The 14,246-nt window shown below is 36.7% G+C and overlaps 1 protein-coding gene across 1 annotated transcript; it reads right to left on the bottom strand.

The window, feature by feature from the left end:
* Window positions 1-258: 258 nt before the first annotated feature.
* dnajc24 (DnaJ (Hsp40) homolog, subfamily C, member 24) lies at window positions 259-14,236 on the bottom strand. Its single transcript, XM_073832239.1, has 5 exons — window positions 14,161-14,236; window positions 13,752-13,863; window positions 7,559-7,697; window positions 1,618-1,686; window positions 259-1,539 (listed from the first exon to the last, which is right to left on the bottom strand). The coding sequence occupies exons 2-5, from the start codon at window positions 13,857-13,859 to the stop codon at window positions 1,406-1,408; spliced, it is 450 nt and encodes a 149-aa protein (XP_073688340.1). The 5' UTR covers window positions 13,860-13,863; window positions 14,161-14,236; the 3' UTR covers window positions 259-1,405.
* Window positions 14,237-14,246: the final 10 nt, after the last annotated feature.

The following is a 14,246-nucleotide window of genomic DNA, read 5'->3' as shown; positions in this document are numbered from 1 at the left end:
AGGTTCCACCAGTTAGTTATGATGTCACCACCCCCACCCCCCACCCCACAAAGTCACATCAATAAATTTCTGTCCTGTCCTGGTGGGGTACTGGCAATTATTTTTAAATAATATTAAATTATATTAATTTCAAATATTAAATAATATTTGAAATATTCTGCCAAAATTATGCCAAAACTATCTATACACAAAAAAATGAAACACTGAGATAATTCACTTTACTGAAATGACAAAAAACATTAAATAAAACATATCATGACCATGCAAATTATTATTAATTATTAAGCCTCGTTCTTCATTATCTACAGTCATATTATGCACAGACAAAAAGGAACAATCATTCAAACTAACACAGCAGCCTTAGTGTCTGGCCAGACCCACAAGTGCACACTAGGTTAAAAGTTAGCTCCCCTCAAAAATAGAATGATGATGTCTATCATTGCACTATAATGTGTTGTTGATTCTGTCTGCACATATAGGGGGAACCGAGGACTTAATTAGAGCTTTGACAAGCCCACTCTCCAAAAGTGATGAGATTATCCGTAATTGATGTCACAGTCGATTACAGTTCGGTCCATTGCCGGTCCACTGGCAGGTCTAGCCTCGGTTCAGGCCTTAGGACATTGATGAAAAGCGTGGTTTTGCCCCGATCAAGCTGTTTCAACTGTGGGACGACAGATTTTAGCAAACAGCCTAATGACTGTTTGAAGTTTAATAAAGCCATGACCCTATTCCAATGCCGCAACCTTGTGGTTCCCCCTAAAATTGAGTGGACCGAAGAACAATAAGGCAAAGAAAAGCTCATCATTAACTGGAGGGCCTTTTTCGACCAGTGATGTGTGGAGGCAGTTTGTGACTTCATTGTCGAAGGGGGAAAAAAGTGCATTTATTTACATGCAAACAAAGTTGACAAGAGCTAAGAGGTTACTGAGCAGCCTGGTCCTCTCAAACACAGGGGAGTGAAAGGAGGGGGCTGGGGAACAAACAGAATTTTTTTTTCCCTTTCGGTAAGCGTCTGGTCCGTAAAAGAGCACGTCTAGCTCAGAGGAAACAACCAAAGGGCTTTCTGAGATGGTGAGAGTCTAGTGTGACCCAGTTCTGGAAACCAGTTCTGGTTTTTTGATGATGCACTTGCTGTAAGGTACATGTGAATGAAAATATTGTGCCCTTACACAGTAAAAGAAATGGATAATGGAAAGGTTTTTAACAGTGTGGTTCCTATGTGAAGACCATTTAAAGAGCATTAAGAAAGAAATGTCTTTTGAATTCATTAATAAATATTTAATAAACAAATAGATGGAGTTGACTTCCTGTTGAAATTTACCATGTGTCCATAGAACATGTCCCATTTTAAAAGAGCTAAATAATAGTCCAAAAACAAACTTGTTGATCATATCCAAATGTGTCATGTAACCTTCTTAACTTCAATGCTGAGCGAACAGGAATCGCAGCACACAACTGTTTCCATTTCTTGTAAGTCGTCCTTCTCTAAGATGAATTCTCCTCCACAGCGGCAGCTGTATGTATAACACTCAGTGTCTGAAACAGAAAAGATGCATTCTAATTATAACCCACACTGAATTTTAATCAATAACTGATTGAAAACAGAGCACTAACCACAATCCAAATTCATGTCATCGAGGGTTATGTGAGCGTCCACTGGCCAGCTCTGTTTCAGTTCATTTGCTGCAGAAAGAAATGCAATATGAAGTCAGTCCAGGAGTCCAGGATAAAGCAAGAAATGAGACAATATTCTATCTGTCTATCATGAACAAACCAGTAGTTCCTCAAGGACCACAGGGATAGTTCACCCAAAAATGAAAATAATGCTCCACGCAGCTCCAGGGGGTTTAATAAAGGCCTTCTAAAGTGAATCGATGCATTTGTTTAAGATAAATATCCATATGTAAAAGGTGTGTTTACGAGAGAGCGGATGCCGCAAGACGTAAGCGGAAGCACTTTATTTGACTTCTCAACAGCCATTACAAAACTTGGAAGAGCCAGGACAATTTTAATAACTCTGACTGTATTCATCTGGTTCAGGTCATACTTAGAAGGGAGAAGTTATTATGTGAGTATTGGAGAGCAGTCTAAGTGGACGTCCATGACATGCGGAGTCCCACGAGGCTCAATTCCTGCGCTGCTGTTGTTCAGCTGTTGCTCAGACTAAGTCAAATAATGAGAAAGAACCAAACTGCATATCACAGCCATGCAGATGATACCCAGATTTACCTAGCCTTATCGCCAAATGACTACAGCCCCATTGACTCCCTCTGCCAATGCATTGATGAAATTAACAGTTGGATGTGCCAAAACTTTCTTCAGTTAAACAAGAAGAAAACTGAAGTCATTGCGTTTAGAAACAAAGATGAAGTTCTTTAGGTGAACGCGTACCTTGACGCTAGGGGTCAAATAACTAAAAATCAAGTCAAGAATTATGGTGTGATTCTGGAATCATACCTCCATTTCAGTAGCCATGTCAAAGCAGTAACTAAATCAGCATACTATCATTTTAAAAACACTGCAAGAATTAGATGTTTTGTTTCTAGTCATGACTTGGAAGAAACTTGTTCATGCCTTTATCACCAGCAGGGTGGACTTTTAATGCTCTTCTCACTGGCCTTCTCACAGTCCTCAGATCTTTACACTGGCTTCCAGTTATATTTACGATTGACTTTAAAGCACTTTTACTTGTTTATAAAGCACTCAATGGCCTATGACCTAAATACATTGCAGATATGCTCACTGAATATAAACCTAACAGACCACCCAGATCACAAGGGTCGAGTCAGTTAGAAATATCAAGGGTTCACACAAAACAAGGGGAATCCGCTTTTAGCTATTATGCCATCTGCGGTTGGAATCAGCTTCCAGAAGAGATCAGATGTGCTAAAACATTAGCCACATTTAAATCCAGACACATTTTATGTCCAAACTGATTGCACTGTATTTTAATAAATTTTAAATCAATTTTTAAATCATTTTAAATGTTCTTACATTGTTTGTTTTTATTGTTGTGATTATTTTTTCCTCTTATGTACAGCATTTTGAATTATCATTGTGAATGAAATGTGCTATATAAATAAACTTGCCTTGCCTTGAAAGAAGGTGGTCATATACACCTAAGATGACATGAGGGTGAGTAAATGATAGGGTAATTTCTATTTTTGGGTGAACTATCCCTTTAAGAAATCATTTTAGCACTGCATTTTAGCGTAATATAGGGGAATGCAATACATGATGGCTAATAAAAAAACTCTAATAAACAAATTTAAAAATTGTGAGTAGATAAAATTTCATGATCTAGAACCTTTATACAGGTTTTTATCCGTGTTAAATTCAATACATGACCCAGGACCACAAAATCAGATATTAGGGTCAGTTTGAGATTTTGAGAAAATTGAGATTTATACACCATCTGAATAAATAAGCTTACCATTGATGTATGATTTGTTAGGATAGGACAAAATACGGCCGAGTATAAGTATTTGAAGATCTGGAATCTGAGGGTATAGGAAAAATATACAGATAAATATAGAATATAGAGAATATCGCCTTTAAAATTGTCCAAATGACGTTCTTAATGCATATTACCAATCAAAATTAAGTTTTGATATATTTATGGTAGGAAATTTACTAAATATCTTCATAGAACATGATTTTTGGCATAAAGAAAAATCATCATTTTGACCCATACAATGTATTTTTGGCTATTGCTACAAATACACGTCCGTGCTACATATGGCTGGTTTTGTGGTCCAGGGTCACATATAGCATCTAACCTGACTAGGGTCTATATTTCAATGTACTCTGAAATCTGCATTTCAATTACCACTTTGAGTTTTTGTCAAAAAAAAAAAAAAAACAGGTCACATCCAAAACCTCTGAGCTCCCGCAGAAAAGAAAGAGCAGCTGGAAGATTCAAAGCATCTGTAAAAAGTTAGCAATCCTTGCTTGTTAAAATATTTAAGCAATAATCACGGAGGACTGGTGGGCCGCTGTTCTACTTATAAGGGATTTAGAAAAAGGGAAGCTATGAAATCATCTGAGGTCATTTAGAGTGTCCTAGCAAAGCCTTCATGTCTCCTACTGCTGCTATGAAGACACACAAACGAGTCGTCTTAAAATATTCATTGAATATTCAAGCAGGGAATGCTGGGCATCTCAAAAGGCTCCGCTTTAAAGGCTGCTAATCAGTGAATTTGAAACTAAAACTGTGTGTGAAAAAGTGCAATACGACAATTAATTGTCAAGAGGCCGAGAATGAAATTAGATCACGTCGCTTCATAATGAATTGAGGAATCTGAGACGCGACACTTCCACGTAACGGTTCTTGTCCCTTTCTGGCAGCCTGTCTGAGATATTGGCAATTAACAGGTTTGAGTGCAGCGTTTTATCAGGCTTTCTTTTAATTAGTTTAAAGGAATGTCCTAAGTAGGTGCCATTTCAGTTCTTGCGAATAATTTCCATCATTCATTCCCTACAGGTAGAAAAAAAAGAACTTGATGAGACAAAGAAATGAGCTCCGTCGTTGAAATAAGTAGTCTGATGTGTCTCTCATTCGGATATAAAATGAAGCAAAAGGAAATAGTAAGTAGAAACAGAATGGAAGATTTCAGTTACGCAACCCAACAACTCGATTAACTGCCTTACCATGCAGAGTACCTCAGAATAAACTCCAGTAATGAATGCATGGCTATCCCTTGATGCATTTCTGCTCAGTCATTAAATCAGAGATGCATAAACTGATTAGAAATATAAAGACTTCTTCTATGACAGTAAACACAAGTAAAATGCTATCTCTTCCTCATGTCTCATAAGCAAGACTCTGCTCATGAATATTCATGACTGAATACATTTCTGATAAGAAGGGTACATGAATATTTATAGATACTATATATATATATATTTTGTAACTGCGAAAGATTAACCCAATCAGACTTGGCCTTTAAATAGAGGCCACAGTGTTTGACATCAAACCATGTCTGGTCAATATTGACACACATTTCGATGTCTAGTGAATGACTGCAGGGCAGGCTACTTAAGTCAGATGGGGATTAGTGTATCCTTTGAGCTAGCCAAAATCAATCCCTAACTTAATTAAAGCAGACCATATAGACTTAAGTATTTATGAGACTGGGGTGTAAACTTTTGAACAGAATAAAGATGTGTACATTTTTCTTATTTTGCCTAAATATCATATTTTTATCATTAAGTACTGCCCTTCAGAGGCTACAGAAGATAGTTCCATGTTTCCCAGAAGACAAAATAAGTTAAATTTACCCTGATATTCAAATTCAAAAAGTTTTCACCCCCGGCTCTTAATGCATGGTTTTTTCTTCTGAAGCATCAAGTGAGCTATTTCTCTTGTGGACTATATGTAAACATCTTTTATGTGAAATATCTTATTCAGTTCAGTACTAAATAAACAATAACATCCATTTTGTATGATCCCTCTTATTTTGGTAAAATAAATAACATTTAGCAGATTCTAAAAGGGAGATGTAAACTTTTGACCTCAACTGTATTTCTACAATAAAAGGCAAACCTTTAATACTTGCATATGAATTCAAAACAAACCGTGTCTGATGTGGGAAATAAAGTCACTGCATCTAATTGAGGAGGTCAACTCCATCACTCCTGCATGCGCAGCCTTGACGAGGCCTGGCTTTTCTGTGGACGCTCTCTAAATGTCAATTCTGTGGCTGTGGCGATCTCTGTTAGCAAGTAGCTGCGCAAAGTGTTCCCCCCCAAAGGCGATGCCACAGCTTCCCAGTTAATGGCGCACAGGACCCTGGATGTACACTTATTGAAGGTTCTAATGGAGGGCTAGGGGGAGCTTTTTCCTTAGGCGAGAGAGGAGAGAAGCAGACTATCACTTCATGTAAGAATTGGCCATGTGTGACAGACCTGACCTACATTCTCTCGCACTCTCTCTCTTCATTTCCCTCCTCCTCTACTACCCACAATTCTCGCTTTGCTCCTCTGTAAGGAAGCATCTGTCCAGACCAAAGACAACAGCTCTGTTTTCATTGCTTGCTGTGGTATTTTAAACATTTCAGACAATTTTAGTTGTCTGCCCCAAAGGGCTAGTGACAAATCTAGTTTACGTTCTTAAAACATCTTTATCAACTGAAATGAATGATTTTTTTTCCATTAATGTGTGATTACTTAGCAATTAAATTCTAAATGTTTGTCTTTTGTTCATCAAGATATTTTTTATGAAATCCAAGAGCTTTCTGACCCTGCATAGACAGCAACGCAACTGACACGTTCAAGACCGAGAAAGGTAGAAAGGACATCATTAAAATAGTCCATGTGAAATCAGTGGTTCAACCTCAAAGGGTTAGTTTACCCAAAAATAAAAATTAGCCTATTATTTACCCACCCTCAAGCCACTCTAGGTGTATATGACTTCCTTCTTTCAAAAGAATCCAATCGGAGTTATATTTAAAAAATGTCCTGGCTCTTTCAAGCTTTATCACGGTAATAGGCGGATGTTTCTCTTCGACAGGTAAAAAGAAGTCCAATAAAGTACATCCATAACAAAAAGTGCCTCACACGGCTCCATGGCATGAATAAAGGCCTCCTGTAGCAAATCAATGTGTTTTTGTTAGAAAAATATTCGCAGTTAAAACATAATCACTTTAATCTAGTTTGTGCTCACTGTTGTACACGGAAGCAGCTCTGGGAGGATGACGTAGGATATCAGCGATGCGCATGAGCCGCTCAGAAGTACTGTTGAGGAGAAGCACTCGCCTACTACCATGATAAAGCTTGAAGAGCCAGGACAATTTTTAATATAACTCGGATTGGATTCGTCTGAAAAAAGGAGGTCATATATGCTCAGGAAGGCTTGATGGTAAATAAATAATGGGCTCAATTTAAATTTTTGGGTGAACTAACCCTTCAATTTTATGAAGCTTTAAGAATATTTTTTGTACGTAAAGAAAACAAAAATAACAACTTTATTCAACAATTTCTTTTCTTCCGTGTCAGTCTTCAATGAAGAATGCACACGTATGCGTTAGGGTTATGATAAATCGTGGTACTCTCGTGAACATACGTTGAAGCATGACACAGAAGAGAAGAAATTGTTAAATAAAGTCATTATTTTTGTTCTCTTGCACACAAAATGTATTCTCGTAGATTCATAACATTACGGTTAAACCCACACGGACAATTTTAATGATGTCTTCACTACCTTTTTGGGCCTTGAAAGTGCCAGTTGCGTTGCTGTCTATGCAGGGTCAGAAAGCTATCGGATTTCATCAAAAATATCTTAATTTGTAAGGTCTTACAGGTTTGGAACGACATGAGGGTGAGTAATTATTGACAGAATTTTCATTTTTGGGTGAACTATTTCTTTAAATCTGGATCTTGCCGCCCGTTTTATTATTCGACAGGTGAAAACCATAAGTGTGAATGCTTAGCAAAGCATTTACTAAGCATTTATGAAACACAGCCCATCGAAACAACTAATTCCTTCAAATTCCCAAACTCTTGTATGGTTTCAATACTTTAGGGCCAGAGAGAGGACAGACAGGTGGGAACGTACCCCGCAGCTGGAAGTTGTACTCCTTCCTGCTCTCCTCATTACTCAAGATCTTCCAAGCCTGATCGACGTCAATGAATCTCTGCAGGTGCTGCTCCGCTTCACCTTCTGATACGTCCGGCCTCTGCTTGTCCGGATGAAACTGCCAATCAAAATGCAGGGTGATGAGATTGACGACAGTCAATGCTTATATTTGGACAATTATGTTTAATTAAATCACAAGTGAAACTGACAATATGATTGGAGCTACAAAAGGCAGACTAAAAGAAAGTAAACAAAACGACAGTTGATGGAAGTTCACGGGCAATTTGCTGATGGACTAGCCTTGCTTTTGGACAATTTACCAGGGGAGGCAGACCACAGATACTAATACGTACAATGGTGCAAAAAAGACAAAATATATATCAGTTAGGACAGATGTGTCTACTCAATGACAAGGCTAGACAGAGTGGATGGTTAGAAGGGCAAAGGTTGCATCCTTCCTCCAGCCAAAAACACTAACGCGATCTGCACTTCGCATCCTAAAATATGACAGTTCGTACTGTAACATCACAGCTTCACTAAAAAAAAAATTCTTTTTAACCCAGAGGTCTAATGCAGCCCCCCTAAAGGGGTTATTTTGACAGTCCCTTCCCTTCCAGCCTGGAAGGATACTTACAGTATAGAGTTATTCTTCTCCTTGAGGAATCTACACAGCGCAGGCTGTGGCTATCGATTAGTGGGGGTCGAGGGTCAGCCGAGCCGCGGGGCTCTTCATTCGCCCACTGGAGAAGAGCAAGGTTGAAAGGGGCAAACGGAAAACAACTTAGATCCTTTCGAGCAGGCTTTCAACCAAACTCTGATTATGCTCTGGCACAGGCAAACAGAGCACTGCATGTGTGTGTGTTTTTGTTTTTGTATGGTCGCTATAGTTCAGAAGCTGCATCGCTGCCAAAGTCGGGTAATGATGCATGGGGTGACACTGGGATACAATAACCAACAATCCGGGGCAAGCCAATTACTGTCCACAGCGATTATATTTTTAATTTTAAGTAACAGGAAGACTGAATTCAACTAATCATTTCAAGCAATTACGTTTAAAACTAATTAAAATGTAAGGGTGCCCGTTCTCCGTTGTTTCCCGTGCATCCTCCCCCTTCTCTGTTTGTGTTTTTGTTGTTGTTTTCACTTTGTTAATGGGCGGTCAGAATGCGATGAGAAGAGGGACAGAAAAGCAAATGCAGCGACAAGCCAAAAATTAACTTCCTGATTGAGAGAATCATTAACCATTTCTTGGCACCATTACAGTGCGGGTGAAAGAGGGCAAGCGCTCGGCCACCTCGAATATGAAAAAGACCGGCTGATGCGCTTTAACTGAAAGATCCTTAAATATATTGACGTAAATCATTCATTGCGGCCATCCAAATGATGGAAGGCTTTTGGGAGTGCATTCACTTCAGCACTTCAATTGGTAAAACGTAAGAAAAGCATCCTTCTTCGCTCAAATCTCAGTTTAATTAAAAGTACCAGAGTAAAAAAAAGACATTAAGATTACTGCACAGGATACCAGCTAAGAGGATTAAATCAATTTGTGTTTAGGACGCTTCAGATCAGAGGATCAGAGAATGACCAAAGCTAAATAGCTAAAGTGAAAACCTGAGCTGTAAGTGAAACTTTAAATCAGCATGTGCAAAAATTTTAAATGAAACCATACCCTTATGTTTTTATTTCCTGAAGTAATATGTCCACAGCTATTCTCAGCTAGAGCAGAAACAGAAAAACAGCTCTGTTCCTGAACCCTGAGAATGGTCGGGCAAGCTTGGCAGCACAATTTCTCAGTTACCTCCAGCAGGACGCCAGATTCTGCCAGAGAATTAGACTCTCTCCCCAGTGGCGGAATCGGAGATGGGGTTTTGCTTCCCTCTACTCTTTGTAGGTGAGCTTGAGGAGTCAGGACCACAGGTGTGAAGTGCAGCTTAGCCCTGGCAAACACATACCGCTGCTCCACAAACATCTCCCTGGGTAGTCTTTTGTCAAATAGACAATCCCTGTGAACTGGGTTTCAGGTCTGTCGTAACTGAGCGTTTGATTTAGTGTCTGATGGAAAGATGGAGAAATGCAGGGCTGAATGTAAAAATGCAACTTTTTTATAAAGAAAAATTTATATATATTTTTAAATTGCTAAAAAACAAAAGAAAATAAAAAAAACATCCCTGGTTGTATTAGGCATGGATTATTAATGCATCTTTTCATTATGACATTATTTAATACATTTTATTACATTACCACTGTTCATATGCTTTGGGTCAGTAAGATGTTTCAATGGGCTGCAGGGTTGCCACGTCTGTGATTTTCCCACGGAATTTGGCTACTTTTAAACTGTTGCCATGGGTTGATGACATATTGCATGAAGTATATTTGACTTAAATGCTTGTACTGAAATGTTTTATATTCTACCAATGATTAAACTGTGGTAGATTTGTGAAGGAGGTTTACTGGTAATGTTTATGATTACTATGACATATTGCTTTTCAGCAGTGACTGTAAAAAATGTACTTTAGGTTTTTAGCTTTTTAAGCTTTCTACTGATGTGTGGTTTGTTAGAATAGACCAATATTTGGCCGAGATACTACTTTTTGCGAATCTGGAATCCGAGAGTGCAAAAATGAGAAAATCGCCTTTAAAGTCGTCTAAATGAAGCTGTTAGCGATAAATTTTCCTAATCAAAAATTACGTTTTGATATATTTACAGTAGGAAATTTACAAAATATCTTCATGGAACAGGATCTTTACTTAATATCCTAATGATTTTTGGCATAAAAGAAAAATCGTTTTGAAGTATACAATGTATTTTTGGCTATTGCTACAAAAATACCTGTGCTACTTAAGACTTTTTTTGTGGATTTTGTGGTCCAGGGTCACATTTCGGATATGGCCATTGGGATCGTTTTGTTACATAGACCTGGCAACCCTACAAGGCTGTATTTATTTGATCAAAACAGAGTAAAACAGTAATACTGTAAAATATTACTACAATATTATTAAAATAGTTTTGTATTGTAATATTTTAAATGTAATTTATTCCTGTGATGGCAACACTGCATTATTTTCAGCATTATTACTTTAGAAATGATTCTAATATGCCGATTTGCTGCTCAAGAAACATTTCTGATTATTATCAATGTTGAAAACAATTGTGATGCTTAGTATTATTTTTGTAGATTCTTTGATGAATAAAAAAGTCTAAAGTACAGCATTTATTTTAAAAAAATCTTTTATAATATTAGAAATGCATTTACTGTCACTTTTGATTGAAGTAATGCATCCTTGCTGAAAAAAGAATCTATTTTTTTAAAAGAATTCTTAATGACCCCAAACATTTTGAATAGCAGTGATGTTTAAATATATTAAATATTACATGCTATGTATAATTCTGTCAGAAACTGGAAACATATGTGACCCTGGACCACAAAACCAATAAGAACTTCATTTGGACAACTTGAAAGGCAATTTCCTCAATATTGAGATTTTTTTTTTTTTTATTGACCCTTATGACTGTTTTTTTTGGTCCAGAGTCACATATTTGATTATGTAACATGCCTTAAAAGTTTTAAATATTAAAAAGATATAATGAAAAAAAAATTCCATGTTAAATTTAATGTGTTACTTGCTAATTCCTTGCAAGTATTTCTAAGTGAAAATTGTTTCTACACCCATTTTTTAGCATATATCAAGGGGAAAATTTTCTGAAAGTAAAAAATTTTCTGAAAGTAGATATAAATGTTAAAGCTTACTATACTGCTTGCTTCCTAAAGTCTTCTCAGGAGGCGTTCTGACGTTACAAACAGCTGGCAATCACACAATTCCTATGGTGTCACTCTACAACTTCCAGTCAGCATGGCTCAGGTACTTGTCATAAATACATAACACAACGAGAGGCTGGTGCTCGGTTAGAGCGGCCCGTCCTCTTGCCCCTCTGGAGTTACACGCTTTAATTGCTGTCTCTTTGCACGCATTGTAAAATATTCATTTACTGGGGCTAATGGAGCTTGGAGAGCAGGAACACAATATAAAGGGCCGGGCAATTTGGAGCACTCGCCAGCTCTAACAATACATCATCATCTCTCAGAGACTGCGAAGGGAGCACTGCCACATCCTCCGCTGGGCTCTGGTACGCTGCCTGCAGCCGCTCTGTGCTTCAATGGAGAGGGAGGAAAGGAGACAGGGGGCACAAAGGCTACTACCATCACACTACTGCCACCTACTGTCAGGCTGATTTGATATGAAACCAGGATACTGACCGACTGCAAAGAGCATTACAGTGGTAATAGATTGGTTTAAGCCTGAGGTTAAACTGGTAATGCAAATGGTGTGGTTGATTCTGAATCAGTAACCTGACTCCTGTTCAACTGTCTGGCTATAATATGAAGAAACAGATATGTGATATCATTTCTATTGTGAAACACTGATTAATTTAATCAATTTCATTACCAATCACTTTCCTGCTGTATATTGCGTAAGGCATTGGTCTGGAGATGTCAAACTGCTTCTATAAATTGCACAGCACACATCCCGATTGATCATCCTGATTGTTATGTGATTGCTGTAATTAAAATGGGTTTGGGATTAAACAAATCAGCTTTAGTATAACTTGCCTGGGATAATTCAACCTGCAATGTGTATTAATGAGAAATACTGATGCCATTGATTAATTGTGCATACGTTTCCAAAGCTTGTATTTAGCAAGAACAATTTGCCCTTGGAGGAAACTTTGACGGGGGAATCAAGCATAATCTGCATAATCTTTATCTCGGTTTGAATTTTATCACTATGAACTCAGTAGACATGCACTGAATAACATATTAAATATAATTTTTTGCAGTGGTTCACAGCTTTTTGACTCCAAAGCCTTGCATTTTTTTAGAAGATATTCAAACAAAGAGCAAAAATATGTTAAATTTAAAAGTATTATCATTTGAACACTGTTTGTTGGTTTGCATGACTGTAATATATGAGACCAAATCTCCACATTACAGTTGGAGGTGGGTTGAAAGTAACCCATGGAGGAAAAAACATTTACATACACTACCAGTCAAAGGATATTTAATGTTTTAAAGAAGTCTCTTCTGCTCCCCAAGCCTGCATTTATTTGATCCAAAGTACAGTAAAAACCGGAAAAATATGAAATATTTTTACTATTTAAAATAACTGTTTTCTATTTGATTACATTTTAAAATGTAATTTATTTTTGTGATTTCACTGCTGAATTTTTAGCATCATTACTCCAGTCACATGATCCCTCAGAAATCAATACAATATTCTGATTTGCTGCTCAAAAAACATTTATTATTATTATTATTATTATTATTATTATTATTATGTTGAAAACAGCCAAGTAGAATTTTTTCAGGTTTCTTTGATGAATAGAAAGTTCAGAAGAACAGCATTTAATTTGTAACATTATACATGTTTTTATCATCACTTTTGATAAATTTAAAGCATCATTGCTAAATAAAAGTATTAATTTCTATCATTTCTTTCCCATAAAAGATTATACTGACTCCAAGCTTTTGAATAAGGTAGTGTGTAATGTTACAAAAGCTTTTTATTTCAGATAAAGGCTGATCTTTGGATCTTTCTATTCATTAAAAACAATTTAAAAAGTACTGAACTGTTTTAACTCTTACTAATAATAATAAAAATGGTTCTTGAACAGCAAATCAGCATGTTAGAATGATTTCTGAAGACAACAGAAAAAAATCACATTTTAATTATATTCAAATAGATAGTTTTTTTTAAATAGTAAAAATATTTCACATTACTCCTTTTTCTGTATTTTTGATCAAATAACTTTTTAATTACTGGTAGTGTACATATTTTTTCTTGTTTTTGTCACTTATGCTCACCAAGGCTGTGTTTACTTGGCTGAAAGAGTAAAACAGTTATGTTGATATATAATAAATTTTCACAATATTACAGATATTGTTAAATATTACTGCAATTCAATGTAACTGTTTTCTATTTTAATATATATAATTTTTTTATGTAATACATAGTAAATTGTATTCCTGTGATGGCAAAGCTGAATTTTCAGCATCATTACTCCAGTCTTCAGTGTCACATGATCCTTCAGAAATTATTCTAATATGATTTGCTGCTCAATTATTAAAATCTGGTTCTTATTATCAGTATTTAAATGAGTTTGCTGAACACTTACCATGAGGATAAGCTTCTGATACTTCTGTTTTAACTCCTGTATGTCATCTGTTGGACAGGCACCCAGTATTGAGTACCAGTCTTTCTGTGGACCACTGGAATCTGCCATAATCCTGAAAAATACAAACCAAAAATGCCCAGGAAAGCATGAATTATGTTTTAAAACAAGAGGTAAGCACAGGACAGATCGCTAACTATTAATGTACAACATTAAAAAAAAAACATATTTAACTCTTCAAAGTAATATCAGATACTAATCAACAGGTTTTAAATATTTTAGTCAGTTAGTAAACAACATGTACTGTACGCCACATATAACTGCCGTAACAGCATACAAAGCGAAACAAAAGTGTAAAACACATATATATTGCAGGATGGTATCGTATAATTAAACTGTCGCGCTTACGAACCTAAAATGAAGAGATTTTCTCAATTTCTAGGCAGCTGTCATGAGCGTTGGCCTTTCCAGTCCATGCTGCTTCCTCCCGTGTGTATG

Source organism: Garra rufa, chromosome 25, assembly GCF_049309525.1.
Source record: "Garra rufa chromosome 25, GarRuf1.0, whole genome shotgun sequence".
NCBI lineage: Eukaryota > Metazoa > Chordata > Actinopteri > Cypriniformes > Cyprinidae > Garra > Garra rufa.
The sequence above is the reverse complement of the archived record's forward strand: the minus strand, read 5'-3'. Positions and strand labels throughout refer to the sequence as shown.